At 35.2% G+C, this 22,031-nt stretch overlaps 1 protein-coding gene across 1 annotated transcript in view; it reads left to right on the top strand.

Annotated features, from left to right (window-relative positions):
- LOC149305636 (CUB and sushi domain-containing protein 3-like) overlaps window positions 1-22,031 on the top strand; it is a 403,051-nt gene that overhangs the window by 191,238 nt on the left and 189,782 nt on the right. The window contains exons 12-18 of the mRNA XM_089477264.1: window positions 124-245; window positions 2,825-2,928; window positions 3,663-3,775; window positions 10,714-10,896; window positions 13,140-13,466; window positions 16,903-17,097; window positions 21,556-21,694. Of these exons, the coding sequence (XP_089333390.1) occupies window positions 124-245; window positions 2,825-2,928; window positions 3,663-3,775; window positions 10,714-10,896; window positions 13,140-13,466; window positions 16,903-17,097; window positions 21,556-21,694 (1,183 nt within the window). The remainder of the gene's footprint in view (window positions 1-123; window positions 246-2,824; window positions 2,929-3,662; window positions 3,776-10,713; window positions 10,897-13,139; window positions 13,467-16,902; window positions 17,098-21,555; window positions 21,695-22,031) is intronic.

The following is a 22,031-nucleotide window of genomic DNA, read 5'->3' as shown; positions in this document are numbered from 1 at the left end:
TCCATGTGGCTTAGTGGGGTGTGACCAATGTATCACATTGATATTTCATACCGTTGTTTTGTAATGCATATATTTACTAGACTGTTTGTTATATAGACTCTAAAAATGTATTTCTTTTTTTAGTGAAGACTTGTGGTTCTAATCTCCAAGGTCCAAGTGGCACATTCACGTCTCCTAATTTTCCATTTCAATATGACAGTAATGCTCAGTGCGTTTGGGTCATAACTGCTGAAAACCCTAACAAGGTACGTAGAGTAAAGACTTTATTCCTCAATCAAATTTCCCCTCCTGTACATACTTTAGCCATAAGATTAACATGCCTTTGGTTTTCTCATAGAGTCCTGGAAAATATTAATCCATTTTAGCTGAATAAGGAAATGTAGTCTACAGCATGTATACAGAATTATGTACTATTACTATTATAAATGATTTCATATCAATACATGTCAATTTATATATATATATATATATATTATAATTATATATTATTATATTATATAGTTACATATTCATAAAGAAATAATTCTTAAGCAAAATAAAGAATGGTCTAGCTGTATGGTTCTCACAGAAATCTTTTTTCACGACATTGATTCAGTCTCTTATTTGATATTAAAGCAGGTATTTAAAAAAAAGTTCATTAAATTCCTCATAGAACCTTGAAGTGAGGTGGAAATTAAACATGACTTCTCCAATTTTGCTACATTTCTTAATGTTCTCGTGCGATTGATTGCACTCGTGTATCATTAGTGCTTTCTTTGAGGCATAAAGCTACCATTCAGAACATGAAATTGGTAATTTCCACTAGCTCTTTGTCACAAAATCCCAGAACAATTTGAAGCAAGTTCAGCAATATACAGTTTTTCAATGACAATGCTTTTTTTTTTCACTTTTGAAATAAAATAAGATAATGTCATGGCATATAATAAAATGTGTGAGGCAATAATACAAAATTAGAACTTTATTATGAAAAATAAATGGAAAATAAATTTCCTTCAACCACACCAAAAATCACTTGACACTTTTATTAGTAGGCAGTGAGGTTAGTAGTAGACTTGTGCATTCGTCTTCGGGCAAACATGAAAACGAACACGAAGAGTGCGTTTTCGTGTTCGTTCCGAAGACGTGCCGAAGAGAAGACACTGGCAGTAAAACGTAGGCGAAGACGAAGACTCAGACATGAAGATCTTCGTGATCGTCTTCGTCTACCACTCTCCCCAGTCCCTTCCCCTTCTAACTTACCTTATCTTCGCGGCAATTGGTTGATGGCAGAGGAAGACCCTGCAGGTGACCAATAAGCTCACTCGCACGGCCTTTGTAACCCCTGACAGCAAACCTATGGATTTCCGCTCCCGTTAACCCCTTCGATGCTGCGTTACATAACGGGAGCGGAAATCTGTAGGTTAAAGGGCCGTGCAAGCGACCAATAGGCTCACTCGCACGGCCCTTTAACCCCTTAAGGTGCAACAAGTGCACCAGGAGCCTAAAGTTAAAAGTTAACCCCTAATGAAAGTTAAAAAGTTAACCCCTAATGCAGCAACTTACCCGGCAGATCCCACTGGTCTCCTTGTTCTATCAGTTAAATGTCCGTACAAGCGACTTTATTGTTCGCTCGTACAGACATTTAACTGATAGAACAGGGAGACCAGTGGGATTTGCAGGACAAGTTACGGCAACAGGAGCCTAAAAGTCTGTACGAGCGACCAACAGAGTCGCTCGTACAGACTTTTAAAACCCTAATGCAGCAACTTACCCGGCAGATCCCACTGGTCTCCCTGTTCTATCAGTTAATAAACGATAGAACAGGGAGACCAATGGTATCTGCCGGACAAGTTACGGCACCAGGAGTTTAACAGTCTGTACGAGCGACCCTATTGGTCGCCAGCAGGGGGCTCGTCTGCCATCGTCTGACGACCAATAGAGTTGCTCATACGGACATTTAAACTCTTGGTGCCAGAGCTGCTGCGGTACGCGTTAACCCTGTATTAACCCTTTAACCGGAAAAAAACGAAGAAAAACCGAACACGAAGAATGTCCACGAATATTCGCCCGAAGAGAAGACAGGAACAGGCGAATATTCGCGGAATACGGAGATTTTTTTTTCCACGAAGACTAACACGAAGAGCCCCCTGGTGCCCAAGTCTAGTTAGTAGGTGGCTTTTTGTCACTTATGTATCAATCAATGTTTCAGTTTGACAACATAAATGGCTCTTAATCTGATAAAAGGTATGTCGCTGTTAGACCTGGGTGATATTGGAAATTGCTTTGAAAGGTTGGTGGGAACAATGACAGAATCCTACAGAAGCCATGATGAGCACAAAGGTTTTCTAAAGTGTTGTGTGTGTCATGATGCAATGAGGCATGGGAACAAGGTATTTCTACCAAGAGTTTCCAGGACTATGTTCAAACATAATGGAGCCTGGGGCAAGCTCCCCCATGGGCCCCTAGCCCAATCAGACCTGTAACAGAGGTCTGCACAGCAACCCGCTGAGATCAGCGGTGCCCTGCTACCCTGCACTGGGAGTGACATCATACCTGGGAGTGACATCATACCCCATCATTCTCCATCCGCAGAAGGTGCTTCTAGGAGGAAGCATTAGCGGGAGATCCATGCCAGCAGCTCCATAGAGCTCTGTCTTTGGTTTCTGGAAGCTGTTGAGGGACTTGCTTTGGAAACTAAATAAAACTCTCATTCCAGGGTAGCTGCATCTTTTATTCTCATGCCCAGCTCTGTTTCTTAGGTTAAAAGTTAGTCAATTTTAACATAATAAATATTTTTAAATGTATCTTTTTTTTATTTTTTTACTATGTTCATGCTTTCTTTCAGGTTATTCAAATAAATTTTGAAGAATTTGACTTGGAGATAGGATATGACACTCTAACAATTGGCGACGGCGGGGAGGTCGGTGATCCTAAAACAGTTTTGCAAGAGTAAGTTTCTCAATTTTATTTATTGTAGCATTTACTATAATTCATAGATAAATACACTCTTTACTTTTACTAATCATATTCATGAAACGTAATAAATGTACAAAAATCGACATTAGGAAAATCCTTTTTTTTTTAAATATTATTTTTCTTTTTTAACTGTGGTTGTTTATTTTGACACATATTCAAATATGTAATCTCACGTGTATATGTGTAGATAGATATAGACAAATATGGCAGTTGAGCTTTTTTACAGCATATACATAATGACCACTGTGATGTATATGTAAGGTTACAGCCTGTGATGTCAGTTTCTGCCTATAAGTAGAAAAATCCAGCTGTCAATATAAACGAAAGCACGGAATATGTCAATTTGGACTCGATTCCACAAATAGTTAATTGCACGTACTCTGGTTATATGAAATATTTTATTGTCACCGTTTGGCGCAATGATGTCGCTCTGCTCCAATTCTGATGCCAACCTCTGGGTATTTATTCCTATCCTGTCAGTATGTACTTACCTGTTCTATAAGACAGTCATCTGTACTTTTGCATCCCTTTTTTATTAGGATTACATATCAGTCTAATAGTATCTTGGTCTATAATTTGTAATTAAATTCTGAAATCTCTATATTAATATGACAGTTAAGATATTTTTGTTTGTATCATAATCTGTTACTGTACACCTATTTTGATCAATATGATTAATGTTCGTGCTTTTTTTTATCTGAACATAGGTTAACTGGAAGCTTTGTACCAGATTTAATTGTGAGCTTGAATAATCAGATGTGGTTGCACCTCCAGACTGATGAAAGCATTGGGTCAATAGGATTCAAGGTCAGTTACAAAGGTAAGAGTTTCAATATTTACTATTTTAACAAATGTGGAAGACTTCTATACTGGGCACCTGTGTGACATGCAAGGGCATGCTATGCAGGGGCAATTGCGCTTGGGGCTAGTCCTTATTCTACAAACATGAAAAGGCTTGAGGACCGATGTGGGCCCATAGAGGCAAGGGCTGAGTGATAGTGTGGATGGTTGCATAGAGTGAGATTGTGTGATTGTAGGTTAGCGTGACTGTGTTTAAGTGTGTGTGCAAGTGTTTTTAGTGTGTTAGTTGTAGGGTTGAGCAAGGGCCCAGGGAACGGTCATTTGGCTGTACTTTGTTCCCAGTTATACCAGTGACATGGAAGGGTTGAGGCTGGGATAAGTACTAAACACAGCTGCCAAACTAGGGTGTAAATGTGCTTTCTTCAGGTCTCCAGATAAGTGAAGGACCAGAATTTGTCCATTAAGCACTATTCAGATTATACTGAAATAGCTGTTATCAATCAAACTCACTTACTGAGGGGAAAATTAGATGAATATCCTTTAAAGCAAAACAGAAAGATCAAAAATGCATGACGTGTTAAAAGGATACAAAAATGTGAATAAAAGGAGAAAATAAACAGTTTCTCCCTTGAATACAGAAGTATTTGTGAAACGTAAAATATACTTCCCTAATGTAGCTTAGCATACCAGGTCTGTATACCTTAGGAGCAACTGCTGAGCTTCGGACAAAATTCAGGGGGCTTTTTCAAATAGATTGTTACTTACCCTCATTCACACTCTCACTCACAAATTCTCACGCTCTCTCTCTCTCTCTCTCTCTCTCGCAATGCCTCACTACCTTCTCCGTTAACCTCTTCCATGACCCCGTCTCCTTCTACGCAGCTCTGCTTCTTGTCTTGTCTCTTCTTGCTCTTGTGTATTCTTTTTTCTTTCTTGGTCCTCTTCTCATGCTATCCGCTCAATTTTTTTACTCTCACTCTCTCGCACACTCTCTCAGTGTTGTAAATATTTCTCGCTCTCTCACCCTTTCACACTCTCTCACTAGTAGTTAAGAGTGAAAAAAATAAAAATGTGGAGCTTTATTTTCGTATATTCATTGTGGGTCCCTCCTTTTTTTTCCAGACATTTATAACATTTGTACAAATCCAATTGCACAAGTATTGCTGACAATTATTTTCTGAAAAGATTTCCCATATTTTTAATGGGAATGTGTAATTGTCATGTGTCACAAAAGCAGATAGTGAGAGGTTGCTGCCAAGGAAACTTCCTCAAATTTTTTGCTGTTTTTTTATGTGTTTAAACATTCAATGGAAAGAATAAAATTATCAATCTGCTATGGTTTATTTGCTTAACAAACTAGAGAACAATTGCATTTTTTTCAATCATTTATTGGGATTCCCACACAACACTTTTGGGAGCGCAACATGTTTTAGGGGGTTAAAATATTAAGGAGCCTCAAAAGCGTTTTCTACTCTGATATAATGAAATTATAGTTGTACAAAAGTACAATATCATTTTACTGCTATAGAAGTGTGATTGGTTTTGTGTGAGAATTCCATGTTGTCAATGATGCTTCCAATTAATCAAAGTGGATGCTTGATTAAGTAGGATTGGACAACCCAATTAGATTGCTGCCAACCTGGTGATGCATGTGAGGTTTCCGATGCAACACAAGCTACGCTATTTACAACATTGAGCTAGAATCTATTACCTGAGAATAAAATCTAGAACTGCCTTTTATTTTGTATACTCTGTTCCCTACTATCAATTTTTTTTAATTACTGAAGATTTTAAGCATTACTTAATACAGTTTTCCCAGTATCTGAGATTTTTTTTTTTACTTATCAATGCATTTCTATAGTTTTCTATCCGAATCATGGTGTTTCAGTCACTGAGTATATTTACTTGTATGAGAACTGAGAGTCAATTAATTAAGGAAATAATTGCTAAAGGCAATTCCTACATTTTACTAATAGATTATTATTTATACTTTTTCTCTAATATTCACTGGTTATATCCCTTTGAATATGTGGGTTGTTTGAAGTCAGAATAAGTAGAGCAAACCGAGATGGAACAGGGTATGGAATTCCAGAGAGAAGCTAAGATGAGGTTTGTGTTTATGGGACAAAATCTTGTTAAAGGCTCTGTAGGCAAGTGTAAGGTGGTATTTTTATTGTGTAGGCTATGAGGAGCCAAGACGGACTGGTATAGTGTAATGGCAGATGAAAACCATTGGGATAAAAATATTAGTCTGGTAAAGGTGTTTAGAATGGTCTGGAGTGGTGAAAGGAAGGAGAGGGGATGTCTGTTAACCCAGACAGGATTCCACAAGTATATGGATTAGAATTTTATCTTGAGTGAGGAAAGAATTGATTTGAGAGATATTTTACAGGTGAATGTGGCTGTATATAAGAGGTGAAGGAAAGAGTGGGGTCAAGTGTAACACCTAGGCAGTGAAACTGGTCTGGTGGGTAGATTGTGTATTTCAAAACTCTGGAATTATGGATTAAGGAGGTGAGAAAATAACCAGAAGCTTGGTCCTGGAAAGGTGGCACTTCAAGTAGTGGGATGTTAGCCAGGACGCAATTTTAGAGACACGGTGGGAGAAGTTAGAAGAGAGAGAGATGTTAGGAGAGCAAAGGTTAGTTGGCATGTTGTCAGTGAAGAGTTGGTGCTGGAATCCAAAAGATGAGATTAGACAAGAGAAGAGCCTTGAGCACACCAAGAGAGAATGGTAGGGGAGAGTAACAAGTGACAGAAGGAGAAGTGACAGAAGGTACGGTCAGAGACGTACGATTTGATTAATATGCCCAATACAGACTATGTTGTCATCCTGACTTCTGTTTTCTTTCAGAGTCTAAGTGAGCTATGCCTGTATTGAAGATGCTTGTCTTAAGCTATTTAATTTATATGGGGTTATTAAAATTATTGGAGCCTTTTTAGTATCTTTTCTGTAGCCAATCATTTTAGTAAGTAGCATACACTTAGCTGATTAAAAAGCGCATGTTTAAATCGATCACTTCAATCTCACTCACATAAATTTAAAGTGGCATGATTAAACATAGCATTGCTTATACAAAATGCACTTTATTGGACTCTGAGTTTTGTAGAAACTAGTTAATGTCTAACTTCAGGAAAAGGCAAATCATATTAAATATGTTTTGAGGGATTGTTGGATGCATGCCAAGAACCAAGAACCCGAGGACTATATTTCCTACTTTTCACTATGTTTATTGACTATACCAAGTAGTTGGATGAGAACACATTTAATGATTTTTCTGTACAGCTTTATAAATAAATTACCAGCTTCATCGGTAGAGTTTTCTATATAATTGGTAGTATACAATAAAATGTGTCTACTGAAAGCATCTAAAGGCAAATAATATATAATTGTTGTGATATACTTGCTACCGTAGGCTTGACTTTGCCTGAAATTTATCATAGCAGTATCATAAATATCAAGCTGTTAAGCTGGAAATATATTAATTGCGTTTATTACAAGGAATGAGAATGAAAATAGTTGAAAAAGAGAAACATTTTGTATTAACTTTTTCGAATGGTAGAATTATTTGTTACAAAAACTACGATCTTTTCACATTTATATTATTATGTTCTTTGAAATACTTATCTAAATATTTATTTGTATAAATATGGACATTTATTTATATATAATGTTTATTTATATATAATGTTTCTCCCCCCACATAGAAACATAAAATGTGATGACAGATAAGGACCATTCTGCCCACTATTCTTGCTGTTTGGTTTGTGAATGATAAATACAATATCACCCAAACAAAAAAGTATAAATAAATTATTACCAATCATAGGTATGACTCTGCTTATCCTTCTATTTAGGAACCACAGTGAGAAAGATAGAGTGAAAAATACTGTAGCCTTCCATGAGTATCTATTTTACCTGAATTAAAAGAGTTGACAAAACATTAATTTACGGAATCTACCTACAGACCTTTTTATTTGTTCATATATTGATATATAAATATAGATGTTGAGATAGGTACCAGTGTGTTGCAGAGCCAGCATTATATTATCAATTTACTGCCTGGTAGTTTTTTTTCCTCTTCCTAACCCTACCTTCACAAAAGTTGTTGCAATCAATGACTACCAAGAAACCATCCAATTATATGAGACATACTTTAATGGCGGAGGAAATAACAGATGCTGTTATCAGGGGGTTAATAAAAGTGGGTTTCTAAGATAGATACATAGATACAAAGATAGCTATTAGACTTGTGCAAACGGACCAAAAATGAAATTTGTTATCATTCACACACTCTTTTTCATTCTCTCACGCTCTTATTTACTCCCTCACACTCCCTTTCAATGTGTTCATGCCGTCTGTGTCCCTGTCTTATTTCTTCATCCGCTTCTCCCTGGTGTCAGCTCTGTCAACTGGGCCTCCTTTCTTTTCTTCAATCTGGGGATAGTGTGTACATGGAAGATGCAAGATATTCAGTGTGAGACAGCGTGAGATAGAGGGTGAGAGCAGAAAATATTCATATGAATCTGAATGCACAAGTCTGTTGCATTTTGTTTCATACAAGTCTACTGCATTTGGAAGCTCTGCAAAATGGGAATGCTTCTGGACATACAATCTCCCTGATTGGAGGAATGGGGAGAGGGTGTGTCCAGCGGCTCCTCCCCATTTTTGGACCTCTCTTTCTCCACAAATCTATCTGCAGTATTCTGGCCTCTCTGTGCGCATCTCACAAAAGGGCAGAGCTTCGGGGACAGCCTCTCCCTCGTTCTGCCGGTCAGATGAAGCAGGCAAAGAAAGAAGACACAAGGAGCAGTGGACATAAAAAAAGAATACAGAAGATAGAAGACAAGAGACAGATTTCCTGGTTAGGGGGATTAGATATAGGGTTAGGGTTAAGAAAAATACAAAATAATAATAAAATATATAACCCCCCCAATGTTGTGTTCTTATCATAGTATGCTACTGTGATCAATGAATTTTCTTCTCATATTAATAAGATTAATCAATAACAAGGTATTCCTTGTATAGATAAGATTATAAGAACATTTATTATTTCCATTAAAATAAAATAAAATTGCTCTTCAAAAGCATGAAAACAAAGATATCAGATTTTTAATTATAATGCTATTTTGAGCCCAGGAATGTTAGCTTTTTTAAATGAAATACATTTGAACACAGAGAAAAAAGGGGAAAGCAACACCTTTTTTCCATAAATTCATTTTTTCTCTCTGCTACTAAGAATTGTGGATAATGGAATAGGAATGAGCATTCACCGAAAGGCTCCAATCCGTCAAATTTAATGATAAAGTGAACTTTATCACAATTGTGCCATTACATTTCCCAGACTGTGTGAAATGGCTTGTTCCACCGTGGAAACAAAATCTGCAAATCATTTTCTCATTTCTTATGGTCACCGAACAAAGGTACACTATAGCGAGTTACAGCAAAGCATTAATTCCGAGGCAAGTAATAACTTTGAGAGATAAACAAGAATACAATTACACATGCATTATGTTTGATGGGAGGTAGACAAAACATATCAAACAGAAGGCTGCGTGCATGAAATTATTTCGTTCTTACAATACATGTGTATATATTATGAGTGTACCCAAAAGGATGTTAATATTCTGGATAGAGTTCAGAGAAGGACTACTAAAACGCTGAATGGATACAAATGATTGAGAAAGAGTTGGGGATCTCAATCTGTATAGCTTGGAGAAGAGAAGAGGTGTGATGGAGACATTTACATACTTTAAGGGATTTAACAAAGGACAAGAGGTAAGTTTATTTCAAATGAGGAGAAATATCAGAACACAAGGGTCATGATCTAAAACTATAGGGTTAGATGTAAGGTAAGAAAGTGGAACAGCACACCAGCAGAAGTGGTAAAGTGTGATACAGTGAAGGAATTTAAACATGCATGGGGTAGGCATATTGCTATCAAGAATTTAAGATGAGAACAAGGACTGATCAAGGTTTGAGTTGTTACAGCGGGAGAATAGGGAAGACTAGATGAACCATATGTTTGTAAATTGTCTTAACTTAAAGCTAAAAAAGCAAACTTTGAATTATTTTTCTGTTATCATTTAATGAATTTTTAAAGCAATTTGAGTAGCTACTTACTAAAGCTGAATTTTATAAATCATTTTTTTCTTTTAAGAAATATTTTTTTTTCCAAAGCCGTTGAGGAGTGAACACTTTTTTTTAACATTAAAGGTGAATACAGGGTAATTGCATTTGTATAAATAGTTATATTTCAAATTATAATGAAATTGGCATTTAACTCTCTGTTTACAGTAATACAATGCTACATATTACGGTCACAAGTTAAGCATTCTATAAAATTTGGATTGTTCTTTTTATGACTTGTTTATTGAAACATGGAAACATATAATTTATGGCAGATAAGACCTATTTGGCCAACCTAGCCTGCACATTTTTCTTGATGTAGAATTTATGCAGATCTGCACAGAACTGTAGCCTAGTCAACAGACGGAGGGAAATCAGTACATAAAACAAACCCCTGCCACAATCTAAAGGTACGATCTGAATATGTGACAATCCAAGGAGGGGCAATCACTAAAGGGAGAGTAGACAAGAGAGTTGTGGTTTTACCTCGTTGACTATTCATTAGGAAGGGCCCACCCCAGAGGGCTTCATTGATTAATGCATTATACAAGACCGTCTCAGCAGCCTGGACCTTCACAATGAATAATGAAGTGACAGGGCTGACACTGCAGCTCTTTCAAACTCTCCATTTATGAAATAAACCACAAAGTATGAAAGAGAAGAGTATCTAATGTCATGAAAATGGTAGAAAATAAGTTCTTCCTGGATAGCAGACATCATTGCAGGAAATAATGACCACAAGTTGAGTTGTGTTCAAGAAGCGTAACGTGCTGATTAACCTGATTTATTCATCCTTAAGCTTAACTCTGTCTACCTTAACTTGGCAGAAATTGAAAAGGAAAGCTGCGGTGACCCAGGAACACCTTTGTACGGCATGCGAGAAGGAGATGGATTTTCTAATGGAGACATTCTGAGATTTGAATGCCAGTTTGGATTTGAACTTATCGGTCAGAAATCAATTGTTTGTAAAGAAAACAATCAATGGTCTGCAAACATACCAATCTGCATTTGTAAGTAGAATTAGTCTGTATCATATAGTTGGATGTATTTCATTATTGCTATCTAGGTATTTAATATATTGTTAAAAAAGTATAGTTGTATGGTTTGACTGAGAGACATGAATATTTGGTTTAATTAACCCAAATCTATGCTTTACATTAAATATATCAAAATTCATTATATATCACAAAAGATCAAAATATGTTCTATATTCTGTCCATGGTTCTGTTTAGTAATAATTATGGTAACATTTATGCAGTGGTGTAATAATATAAACATACTTGGAAACTCATTGAAGAGTCACCCCCACAAAGCTTTATCCCAGAAGAGAGCAAGCTCCAAGTAGCTATCCTAGTTCTCAGATATGAATAGAAATTGGGGGGAGGGCAAAAATATTATGTTTGGCAGTGTAGTGGTGGAGAATGAGGTTTACTTTGACCGGGTGCTTGAGTCATTGCAATATCTGAACCAGGGAGAGGAGAAGCTTCTGTGCCAACAGAGTAGACATGGGCAAGTTTAACTTGACTGACCAGACTCAACTGTGTTTACACGCTAACACTCGCAAAACAACTTGCATATTCATGATATATGCAATCATAAATTTCATGAGTTATAGTAAAGAGCATGCAAGTTAAATGGGTAGTTTTTGGTTGCCCAGTTCCCCTTATCCTGTGTGCAGTGGAGAAGGGGGTAATTAATTTAACCTGGGGTATAAATTCACCAAGTCAAGCCCTTTAATGAGGAAATATGTTGGTCTGTATATGTTTTAACTTTACTTGTGCTACTAATTCATTCTGTAAAAATAGACCTAGTCATAGCCTCACCCATTCTTCAAATACATTTCAGACATCAGGACAAAGTTTTAGTCTTGAACATTTCATTAAAAATAAGTAATTCAATTAGTTCCATATCTGTAAATTAATCTGTCATAGTACAGGCTACAGCACTTTGTACTGCTGTTAAAATCAGAAGAGAGGTCAAACCGAAGTCATTTTAAAAGCATATGGCGTATGGCGTGAAATGCTTACGCTGAAAAATCCAGTAAAGATGTAGCCAAATTTATAGTAAATAACACCCATTTGGCATGTTTAGTCTCTGGAAACAACTACAATCTGGGTAATTATTTTACACCACCGACTTCTAGCTGGGTAAATATTATATGTCATACTTTGGATTAAATGATATACATTAATTAAGACAAAATAGATACATATTTGTCTCTAATATTTGACATGATTGATAAGTACATATGTCTAAAGCATACTTCAAGCTGCATAAAAAATATACAAATGGCTCCATATAGTGTCATCTGGTTCATGCAATATTAAGCTAGAACATTAAGGAAAAAATGTGAATATACGTTAGGCTTTTTGTGTAGTGTACACAAAAATAGAAGTTGCCCTAAATTATATAATAACCCTTGTAGAAGTCAACAAATGCAAAGCTGCTTACAGGCACTGAAGTGGTTAATTGTCATTTGCATTTTAATTCTGCTCTGTTAAGCGGTTTGTATATGATGTATTCGTTTGATAACATTTGTTCCCCTGCCCATAAAGTGTATGTTTAGCCTCAGTTCCCAGTATTATGGAAATATGTCCCTATTTGGTGGTGAAGTGTCCCTGGAATGTTTCCTTGTTCTTTCTCTTTTTTGTAGAGAAACATTAAAAAAAAAAAAAGAATATGACAGCAGATAGAACCCATTCAGCCCACATAGTCTGTCTGTTTCATCTGCTCTAAAAGCTCAAACATTAACCAGTCCTTGGTCTTGTCTTAGATGTTAGAGCCCTATGCTATACCTTACATGTTTAAATTCCTTCAATGTATTCATTTTGGGGAACCTTGTACTGTACCTACAGTAGTAGCGCAGACTAGTAGCTTAAGGTCCACAGAACTCCCGAGATAAATTGGTGTTTTGGTTGAGATTTTTTTTTTAAATAAATAAATAAAATGCTAAAGCATTGTATTTTCTGTTCAAATTAATATTGAAAAATGATACTGTTTTTTTCTAATATTTGTATCCAGTGTTATAGTTTGTTACAATGTACAACTGCAGATTATGCCTTTTAGAAACTGAAGGTATTGAAACAAAGAAACTCAATTATCGGTGACAAATGTAATCCTAATTTTTATACTGTCCAAGAATTGTACTCAAAAGAGGCAATTCAAATCAGAAGCTTTTTGACATTTTTTTTTCTAACCAATGTGGAAAGTTTCTTAAAATATGTGAATTTTATATATTATTTTTTTTTTACAGTTCCTTGTCTATCTAATTTCACTGCACCAATGGGAACAGTACTCTCTCCTGACTACCCAGAAGGCTATGGAAATAATTTGAACTGTATTTGGACCATAATATCTGATCCAGGCAGTCGAATACACCTTTCATTTAATGATTTTGATCTTGAAACTCAATTTGATTTTCTGGCTATTAAAGATGGGGATTCATTGGATTCCCCATTATTAGGAACGTTCACAGGAGCTGAAGTCCCGTCTCATCTCACCAGCAACAATCATATATTACGGCTGGAATTTCAAGCGGATCATTCAATGTCTGGACGTGGATTTAATATCACATACAGCAGTAAGTGTTTCATTACAGTCTTCCAAAATTTTCATTTTTATTTTTTTTTCATTTCAGAATTTCTCAGATGTAAAATAAATCAGATTAGGATGACACCGTCCCATATTTGTCATAGTCAAGAACCAACTATATAGCCAAATAAAAAAGCTGTAAAAAAAGATGTAAAAGAGTAGTTATGACTGATGTTTTATTGGATTATATCGTAATTAGCCAAATCTTGAAATGGTTCATGAGGATGGGGCAACAAACCAGTAACCAAGTAGTGGATATTTGGTGTGGTTGGAAAATATATTATGACCAGCTTAGGCCACTTTTTCCAACAAATAATGGCAGAAACTCTAAAACTCCTATATAATTGAGTCCAAAACTTGAATATTATGGTAAATTATTGGTCAAAGCAGGCAGTCGAAAAAAGTACTTCTTGGCTTCATATTGTCAAGCTGTTTTATAGTTTCATTCTTTGATTAAGATGGAGTATTTTAATGTCATCTAAGAGGTAGCATTCAAATTATATATCTGTTCTTATTGCTGTTACTAAATGAGTAATTGTTTCTGCCAAGACCAAGATCATGCAATTAATAACAATATAAATTTAGTGTCTTCTCAAAGCGACACTACTGGATAATGCTGTCACTAATAAGTTCTCAATGTGTAATTGTGTAGCATTAACATTAAATTGTCGGTGACATATGTCACGCCAGCTTGGTACATAAAACTGCTGTTCTGCCAGTAGGGTTTTTCCTCTACAATGTTAAATGTTCTCATTTGTCTGAAGTTCAGACACTAAGGGTGACTTACAATGGCGACGTGATCCTGGTGTAATGTTGTGAAAGTTCTATGAAAATAGTGGGGGGCATTTACCTAGTAAATATGTCAATGATGATAAATAATGCATGTCTACAATGTATACAATGCCAATTAGATTCAAATTAGTCATCTCATATAATAATATTCTTTTATCCAAAAGAACACTTTAGTTCTAAATTCTGGCACAATGATTTGTTCTGCCACTGACTTAAGTTAAGGTGTAACAGTTGAAAATATTGTGAAATTGTAACACTTAGGCAAGCAAAACCCGAGGTATTGTGCACCGGGCCCCCATCTTTCTCTTCTGGGCTACACTGCCCCTAGGGGACATGGAGTAGACTTGTGTATTTGGATTTGTACGAAGTTTTATTTTAATTTTTCAATTTTGTTTGTATGAATGTCCGAAAACGAGCAGAAAGCTCTGAATTATCATTTTGTTGTTTTCTTCACACTCTCTCTCCCTCTCTCACGCTGCAAATAAATGAATAAACCTAATATATATTGGTATATGGAAGCTCCTATATTGCATTTTGAATTACAGAAAAAAAAATTATAAAAATAATATGGGTAAAATTAGTAATAAATTATTATTATTATTTATGTATAAGATTGAACAGATAGTATCTTATGACTTCAATAAGTGAGAATATGGGTTGTGTTGACTGTCTAACGCACCTATCACTCTTTCTAATGTAGCATTATGAGAACTTATTTCAACATATATTCTCGAGAACAAAACTGATTAAGTAATCAAGATCAAATGAAAAACAAAACAGCTGTACTACCCATATGTGAGTTGTTACTAGCATAGCCCGAATTGACTTAAACCCAATCTGACATAGAGAAAGCTCTGCTTATTTCACGACAAATTGAGTTTGCCATGACAGACGTTAAAAACACCGCTCAAGGCAGTGCAGAATTTATTGGAGTCTTTCATTCACTAATAATTTCTACTAAACATTTATACAGAATCACGATGCTGAAAAATGCATCTGTGACGAGACTTCTAGAATTTATCTTTATACATACCTGGGTTATGGAATTTAACATTCAAAAATAGGGATTGAATTATATTATTTAATGTTTTGAACATATCACTGATGCTTTGTATGAATTACACTATTTTATTGGTTTTCAAACAAAACTATTACCTTGTATGGGGACAGCAGAGGAAAATATGTTACTTTCAGCTTTCAGGGGTCCCTTCGTCAGGATTTCCATCTAATTTTCATGAAAAAAACCTTTAAAAATCCATGAAATTTACACTTAAATTCTCCAAACAATGCTGAATATTGGCACTATTCAATTGATCAAAATGCTACAATATAGAATCATTTTCCAATGATTCTTTCTAGATTTTTTGATTTGACGTCACTCTAATAATATCAGTTAGCACCAACTCATGAACTAGAGTTATAATGTCTCATTGTGCTCCCTGTCACTTGGATTATGACCTTCAACTGCCCGCTGTGGCAGTAGCCCTTTCATTGTCTTCATTGTATTTTGAGAAAATGTCTGCCAGTCTGAAGTATATTATGGGCAAATGATACCCTGACTTTGGCATACTTGTTGTCACCGCTCTTCAGTAATTCGCTATTTTTGGAGGATTAAGGCTCCATTAATAGACCATTAATAGACTCAGATTAGACATTGAGGCATTTTCCAAGTATTTTGTACATTTCAGATCCATAAGATTCGGTATAAAATATGATTCAGCAGTGATCGCCAACAAACTTTGACATGGATTTTATTTAGGATTTGCTTGATATTGTCTGGAAATTCTAGGTCCTGGCTATACATTGTGGCCTAAGCCAAGAGTCAAGAGTCCACAGCTTTAAATTCCTTACTCAGGCATCCAATTCGTGTGCAGCTGCTTTTTATTATTGGAGTCTAATCTGGAACAGATTTAATGAACTGCATTTTAGTGAAAAACACAGTGGGTGCATTACTTGACATAAGGTTGGGCTTCTTTTTTTTGTTCACGTAGCGTGTGGCTGGGCATATCCAACTGGTAGCCATGCACTGTAGCACCTGATCTGCTGCTGGAGAGTATGTCGGCCATTTGCCCAGTGTGCCACATGGCCAGTCTGAGCCTGGTGGTGTGTATCAGACATTCTGTGGGGGAAATGTTGGGAATGCCCACATGTAAAAACACCGATAAATTGAGCACATTCAAATATAATCTAATAGGCATAATTCACTATAACTGAACTGATTTTCTAGACACGCTTACTACACGCTTGCAGTGTTTTTACAACAAGTGAATTGAAATAAAACAGATTAATGAATATTACTTGGCTAGACCAGTCTCATTGCAATAAATGCAAAGGGTATAAGATTGGGTCAGCCAAAGCATGACTGTTATTGGGCTCACATTTCAAATTTCAGGTCTATGCTGGTTTATTCATTATTACTGTAGATTTTTCCTCTATGAAAATCTGAATGAAGACTTACTATAGGGAAATCTAAGTAGGTAGTGAATGCCAAAAAAGTCTTGATTTTAATTGATGACTAAATAAAATATCTCATCTATATTGGGTCCGTTGTGATTCCTTCTTCCTGCTTTAATCTTCAGATATATGTTTTAGTTTGAATCTCTCTAAGAGAAAATTTATGATCTGTTTTTTAGCCTTTGGACATAATGAGTGTCCTGACCCTGGAGTTCCAATAAACGCTCGACGCTTTGGTGACAACTTTCAATTGGGAAGCTCAGTTTCTGTTGTTTGCGAGGATGGCTTTATTAAAACTCAAGGAACTGAAACCATCACTTGTATCCTGATGGATGGGAAAGTCATGTGGAGTGGCCCAATACCAAAATGTGAAGGTTTGTGAATTTCAACAGCTTTTCTTATACAGGACATTTTTCATCAGTGACCTTGGCTGTCCTCTGTATTGGTCAAGAAAGATAGAGAATATAAATGTTCTTTTTTTTTTTTTGTAAAACTTTGGGTAAAACATGAATTACATTTCTTGCTCATACTGAAGAAAATGCTGTTGTATATGTCACTACATGAGCCCAGTAATACTTGTTTCTATAATGGTCATTGACTTCATCAATGGTGGCTTTTCTCCTGCATTAGAAGGTGATCAAGTGTCTTAAATGTCATGCTATTATAACATATATTTAATATTGCCATCTATAATTTAGGCTCTAAATGAACTGCTTTTTATATTTTAAAAAATATGCATAAAATATATTTTTCAAAAAGACATATTGCAGCACTATGGAATAACAAGTAAAATGGCTCTATTTAATCCTTTTTTATCTTTTTTTTTTTATATATAAATCTTACAGCTTGAAATTTGAATTATATTGAGCTACATTAACTCTTTACTTTTACAGCCAACATTAACTTTGTATAAATACAATTACAGAACTTTACATTACCTAATTGAATCATATCTAAGAAGAATGGTAGAATGGAAAAATGGTAACTTAGGGTATGTCAGGAAGATAATTTTTTAAAAAGTTCTCACCTTTGGATTCTAATAATTGTGATTATGAGCTCTTGAAATGCAGTATTTAAAAATGTATTTGGAAGTTTCATTGTAAACTCTGCATTTTTGTCTGCCTCCGTGGTAATAACTAATGACCCACTGGAGCCTCAAGGTGGGCCGATGCAGGTGGTTTCCGTTCACTGGTGTACTTTAAAAATCACACAAGTCTTCAAGAGAAGTCACATGTTGTAGATGTCACAAGCTTCTAACGTGTACAATGGTGGAAATTCAGACAAAGGAACACGACTTTCCCTAGATAATTTCTCTCGGGCAGGAAATTGCTTTATTACAGTGATTTATTTTTTCACCCTGTACTAGCAATCAGTGTACCTAATATTTTAGTTATAGCTTAATTTCAAAGCTAGAATCTAATCTACTCTAATTAAATAACATTTAATTCAAGGGCAAATCTTAACTGGACTTTGACCTACAAAATTCTTTATCTTACCATATTAGAGTCACGCTAGGATTCTAAAAACTCAAAACAAAAGAAGCATAGGTATTTATGATAACTTTTTTTTTACAGCAAAATAAAACAATGCTTGTAAAAACAATACTAAAGCAAGGGCATGATTAATAGCTTAGCCTCTCCATATATCACATTCCTCATTGTGGTACCTCAGTAAGGCTATAATCATGTATCAATGTGTGTTCTTGTTAGGTTTGCAGCCTCTGAGGACTAGAGTTGGGCATTACTCATGTATTGCACACAACACAAGGCTCCATAAAATGTATTTCTATGTATTCATATGTAATACTAATGCCATTAAGCCTTGGTTTTTAGATTGAATGTTTTGACCTCAACAAGGCTCTCTTGACATAGACCAGTCTCTTCCAATTAAGTTGCTGCATGGTCCACCATGCCCCCAGAATAAGAATGTGAACAGGGGCTAGATAGGTTAATTTTGAAAAGCTATATTATCGCATTTCTTATGCTATCATATTTATTATTTGATGTATAAAAAAACAGCAGACTTTGGCTAAACATAGTGTCATTTTTTCCATAGGAGAGGATGGCCAAATAAAAATGTTGCACTAATATCTTATTTATTAACAAATATCTTATTTTTTTAGGTAAATACTATTTATAATTATTTTACAGATGCTAACAAATAAGCTATCGAGGGATAGTGTGGCTTTACTGTAAGGCAAAACCCTAGCCACCTTTTACTACAGCAAATTCAAAAAGTTAGCCCATGCTGGCAAAATGTTAAAAAAAAAAAATCAGTGTTTTGGGGGATTAGGGGCACCCCATCAAGCTCAGAATTTCAAACTTCAGCCTAGAATAAAAAAATATAGATTTTTCAACCATTTTTTAAGCATATTTTACATTACTTGACAATTTATTACCTTGATTTGAACAAGGGTGCATAGTATAAATTATATATTTTAACTGATCATAAAAATGAAAAAAAAAAATGCTACATTATGTACTATTTTGTTTTGCTAGCGTGTTTTTTCTGAATTAACATATTAATTTAATGGAGCAATATTTTCAGAAATTATTTCTTGTTTATATCTTTGTTACAGTAACACTTTTCTCTAAAGTAATCATAACTGCTTACCCAAGGCATCTCATTAATTTACAACTTAAATTACTTTTCCAGAAATGCTGATTAAAAAAATAAGAAAACACACTGTGTACAAAAGCATAATGATTTTTCCTGGAAAAATAATTTTTATGCAATCAAGACTCCAGTAACAAAATCGATGTATTCATTGAGTGCTCATTTTGCTGACGTCAGTTAAAATATGTCTGTTATCGCAGACATTGGCTGCTTAGCTCAGCAAATTATGTAATTAGCAATCTCAGAGATGCTCAAGGGTAGCTAGATTCTTTAATGATGTCATAGATGGCGGTGGAATTAATATCGCCCATTGAAGTTGAAACAACCATACCAAGTTTAGTGTTTCTATAAAGATTTGCTTGAAACTGGTCAGAAATTAGGCACTGTTATTATCCCAGGCTTTCAAACATATCAGCTACAAAGAGGCAAAGTTCAAGGAAGGAGCACAGAAATGGTGAATGGTTTGCAGGATAAAAATTATCATGAAAGACAAAGAGTTCACGGTATGTATAGCTTTGAGAAGAAAAGAGAGAGGTGGGATCTGATAGAAATATTTCAATGAATAAAATGTTAGGAGGCCATGAAAAAAAAACTAGAGGGCCCAAAAGCTTAGATGTAAGTTTTATGTTACTGAGAGGGTCGTAGATAAATGAAATAGCCTCCCACATGGAGTGATAGAGGTTGACGTGGTAATGGCATTTAAATATGCATGGGATATGCATAATGCTATCCTGATTCTAAGAAAAAATTATCAGACTGGCCTAACGATTCTTAACTGCCATCCATGTTTCTAAACTAGAATCATTAGCTTAAAGAATAAATCCCTAATTGATCAAACCCTCCACCTTCCTAGAGTAAAAAGGAAACAAAAAGGTTCACTAACAAATCTTCACATCTTAATTTATTCCTACAAAAGAAGACTAACGCAGTGTTTTGTTTATTAAATAGTGAAAAGTTATAATCTCAAAATCCAGCGACAATTAAAACAAAGAGATTGTGAACCATGAGTATAATATATAACAGAAAAAAATTCTTTCTTCCAAAAGAACTTATATTTCACTTATGGTAGTGAAGCCTATAACTTTTGTGATTGAATGTCTTCTCATAGCTTGATTTAAAAAAAAAATTGTCTTGTGGCCTATAAAAGTGGCACAATGACAGAACACTTCTGGAGATTGTTAAATCATTTTACTCTAAACTACACATTTCTTTGATATACAGCATAAGATGTGAAAAGGGAATACTTATGTTCCCCTTAAACATTGATGGTTTCGCAATTTCATCTAAACTTTGCAAGAAGCAAATGATTCCTGGTGTTGATCATTGAAATGGAAAAGTAAATTTAATTCCTGGTGCAGTTAAGTTACCTGTATGCTGTAAATGTATATTATGCAGTTTTGTCACTTCAGCAAAAGGCCAAGTAATCAAATATCAAATCGGAAAAAGAAGATACTTTAAGAAACTGGGCTTAGAATGCAGGCAAAAGACCCGAATTGAGATAGTGTGCAGTATCAAGGAACATTCTAAATGAGCTGAGCCTTGAGACTCTTTAATTATTAACCCTTTAATGGCCCATCATGCAGATTCTACATAGCGACTCATCAATTGTGTTAACTGAATGACTCTAAAACCAGTCATTATTAAAGATATACTTAACTGAGCAACATGCATTCAAACAGGGATACCAAGCATGAGATACTGGTAGCAAAAGCGCCAATGAAGAGTCTTAGATAGCAAGAGATCAATGTAGAAATTGAATAAGTTGGTTTCAGACTTTGTGACACTGAGAATTTGCCTCTCTATCCTGAGACTGGAGCAAAAACCCTGAGACTCAAGGGCAATGTTATGGTATGGTTTTACACTTAAAGCTGATATCTAACAATATTCATTTGTAATAAATGTATCAGGTCGGTGCATCTTTTCTCTTGAATTAGTGGAGAGTGGTAAATATTATGTAGTATAAATGCTAAATAATTCATCAACATTTATCTCACTCATTAAGAGTCTGGCATTGTTGAGAACAGCTGTTACTGTATATATTTTTTCTATTAATATCCATTTGGGAAGAAAACTATTTATCTGAATTATTCTGCTGCGTTATGTGTTATCATGAGGATATCAGTAGTAAAGCTGAAGATGTAGTTGTAGATGTAGTTGGGCTATTCCTAAAAAAAAATGATTTGAAGATATTATGCCATGTCTCTATTTATTTCCAGCCCCATGTGGTGGTCACTTTTCTTCTCCAAGTGGAGTAATTCTTTCGCCTGGGTGGCCTGGATACTACAAAGACTCACTAAATTGTGAATGGGTCATTGAAGCTGAACCTGGACGCTCAATCAAGATTACATTTGAAAGGTCCAGACAACATTTAATACTTTCTTTTAGCACCTTCCTTTCTTCTCCATTTATATTTCCCAATTTTACATTAATCACTTCTTAGTCATAAATGCCAAAGCTCATATTGTTGGAGGAAACTTGAATAATGTCGATCTCAAAGTGAATCTTGTGAACCAAATACAGATATCCATAAACCATAACTCACTCATCTGCAATTCACAAATACATTCTGAAATGTGAAGAAGTAAATCAATTAGATTAGATGTCTCCTCTCTTTCAGGACATGAAAGTTCTATTTTATTCAGTTACTTTTAACATGTATGTATTTTTTTTATAGTTTTAAGCGTTAAAGATA

Source organism: Sceloporus occidentalis, unplaced genomic scaffold (genome assembly GCF_023333645.1).
Source record: "Sceloporus occidentalis isolate IW3139 unplaced genomic scaffold, rSceOcc1.0.p SCAF_11, whole genome shotgun sequence".
Lineage (NCBI taxonomy): Eukaryota > Metazoa > Chordata > Lepidosauria > Squamata > Phrynosomatidae > Sceloporus > Sceloporus occidentalis.
This window is presented reverse-complemented; position numbering and strand designations above follow the sequence as displayed.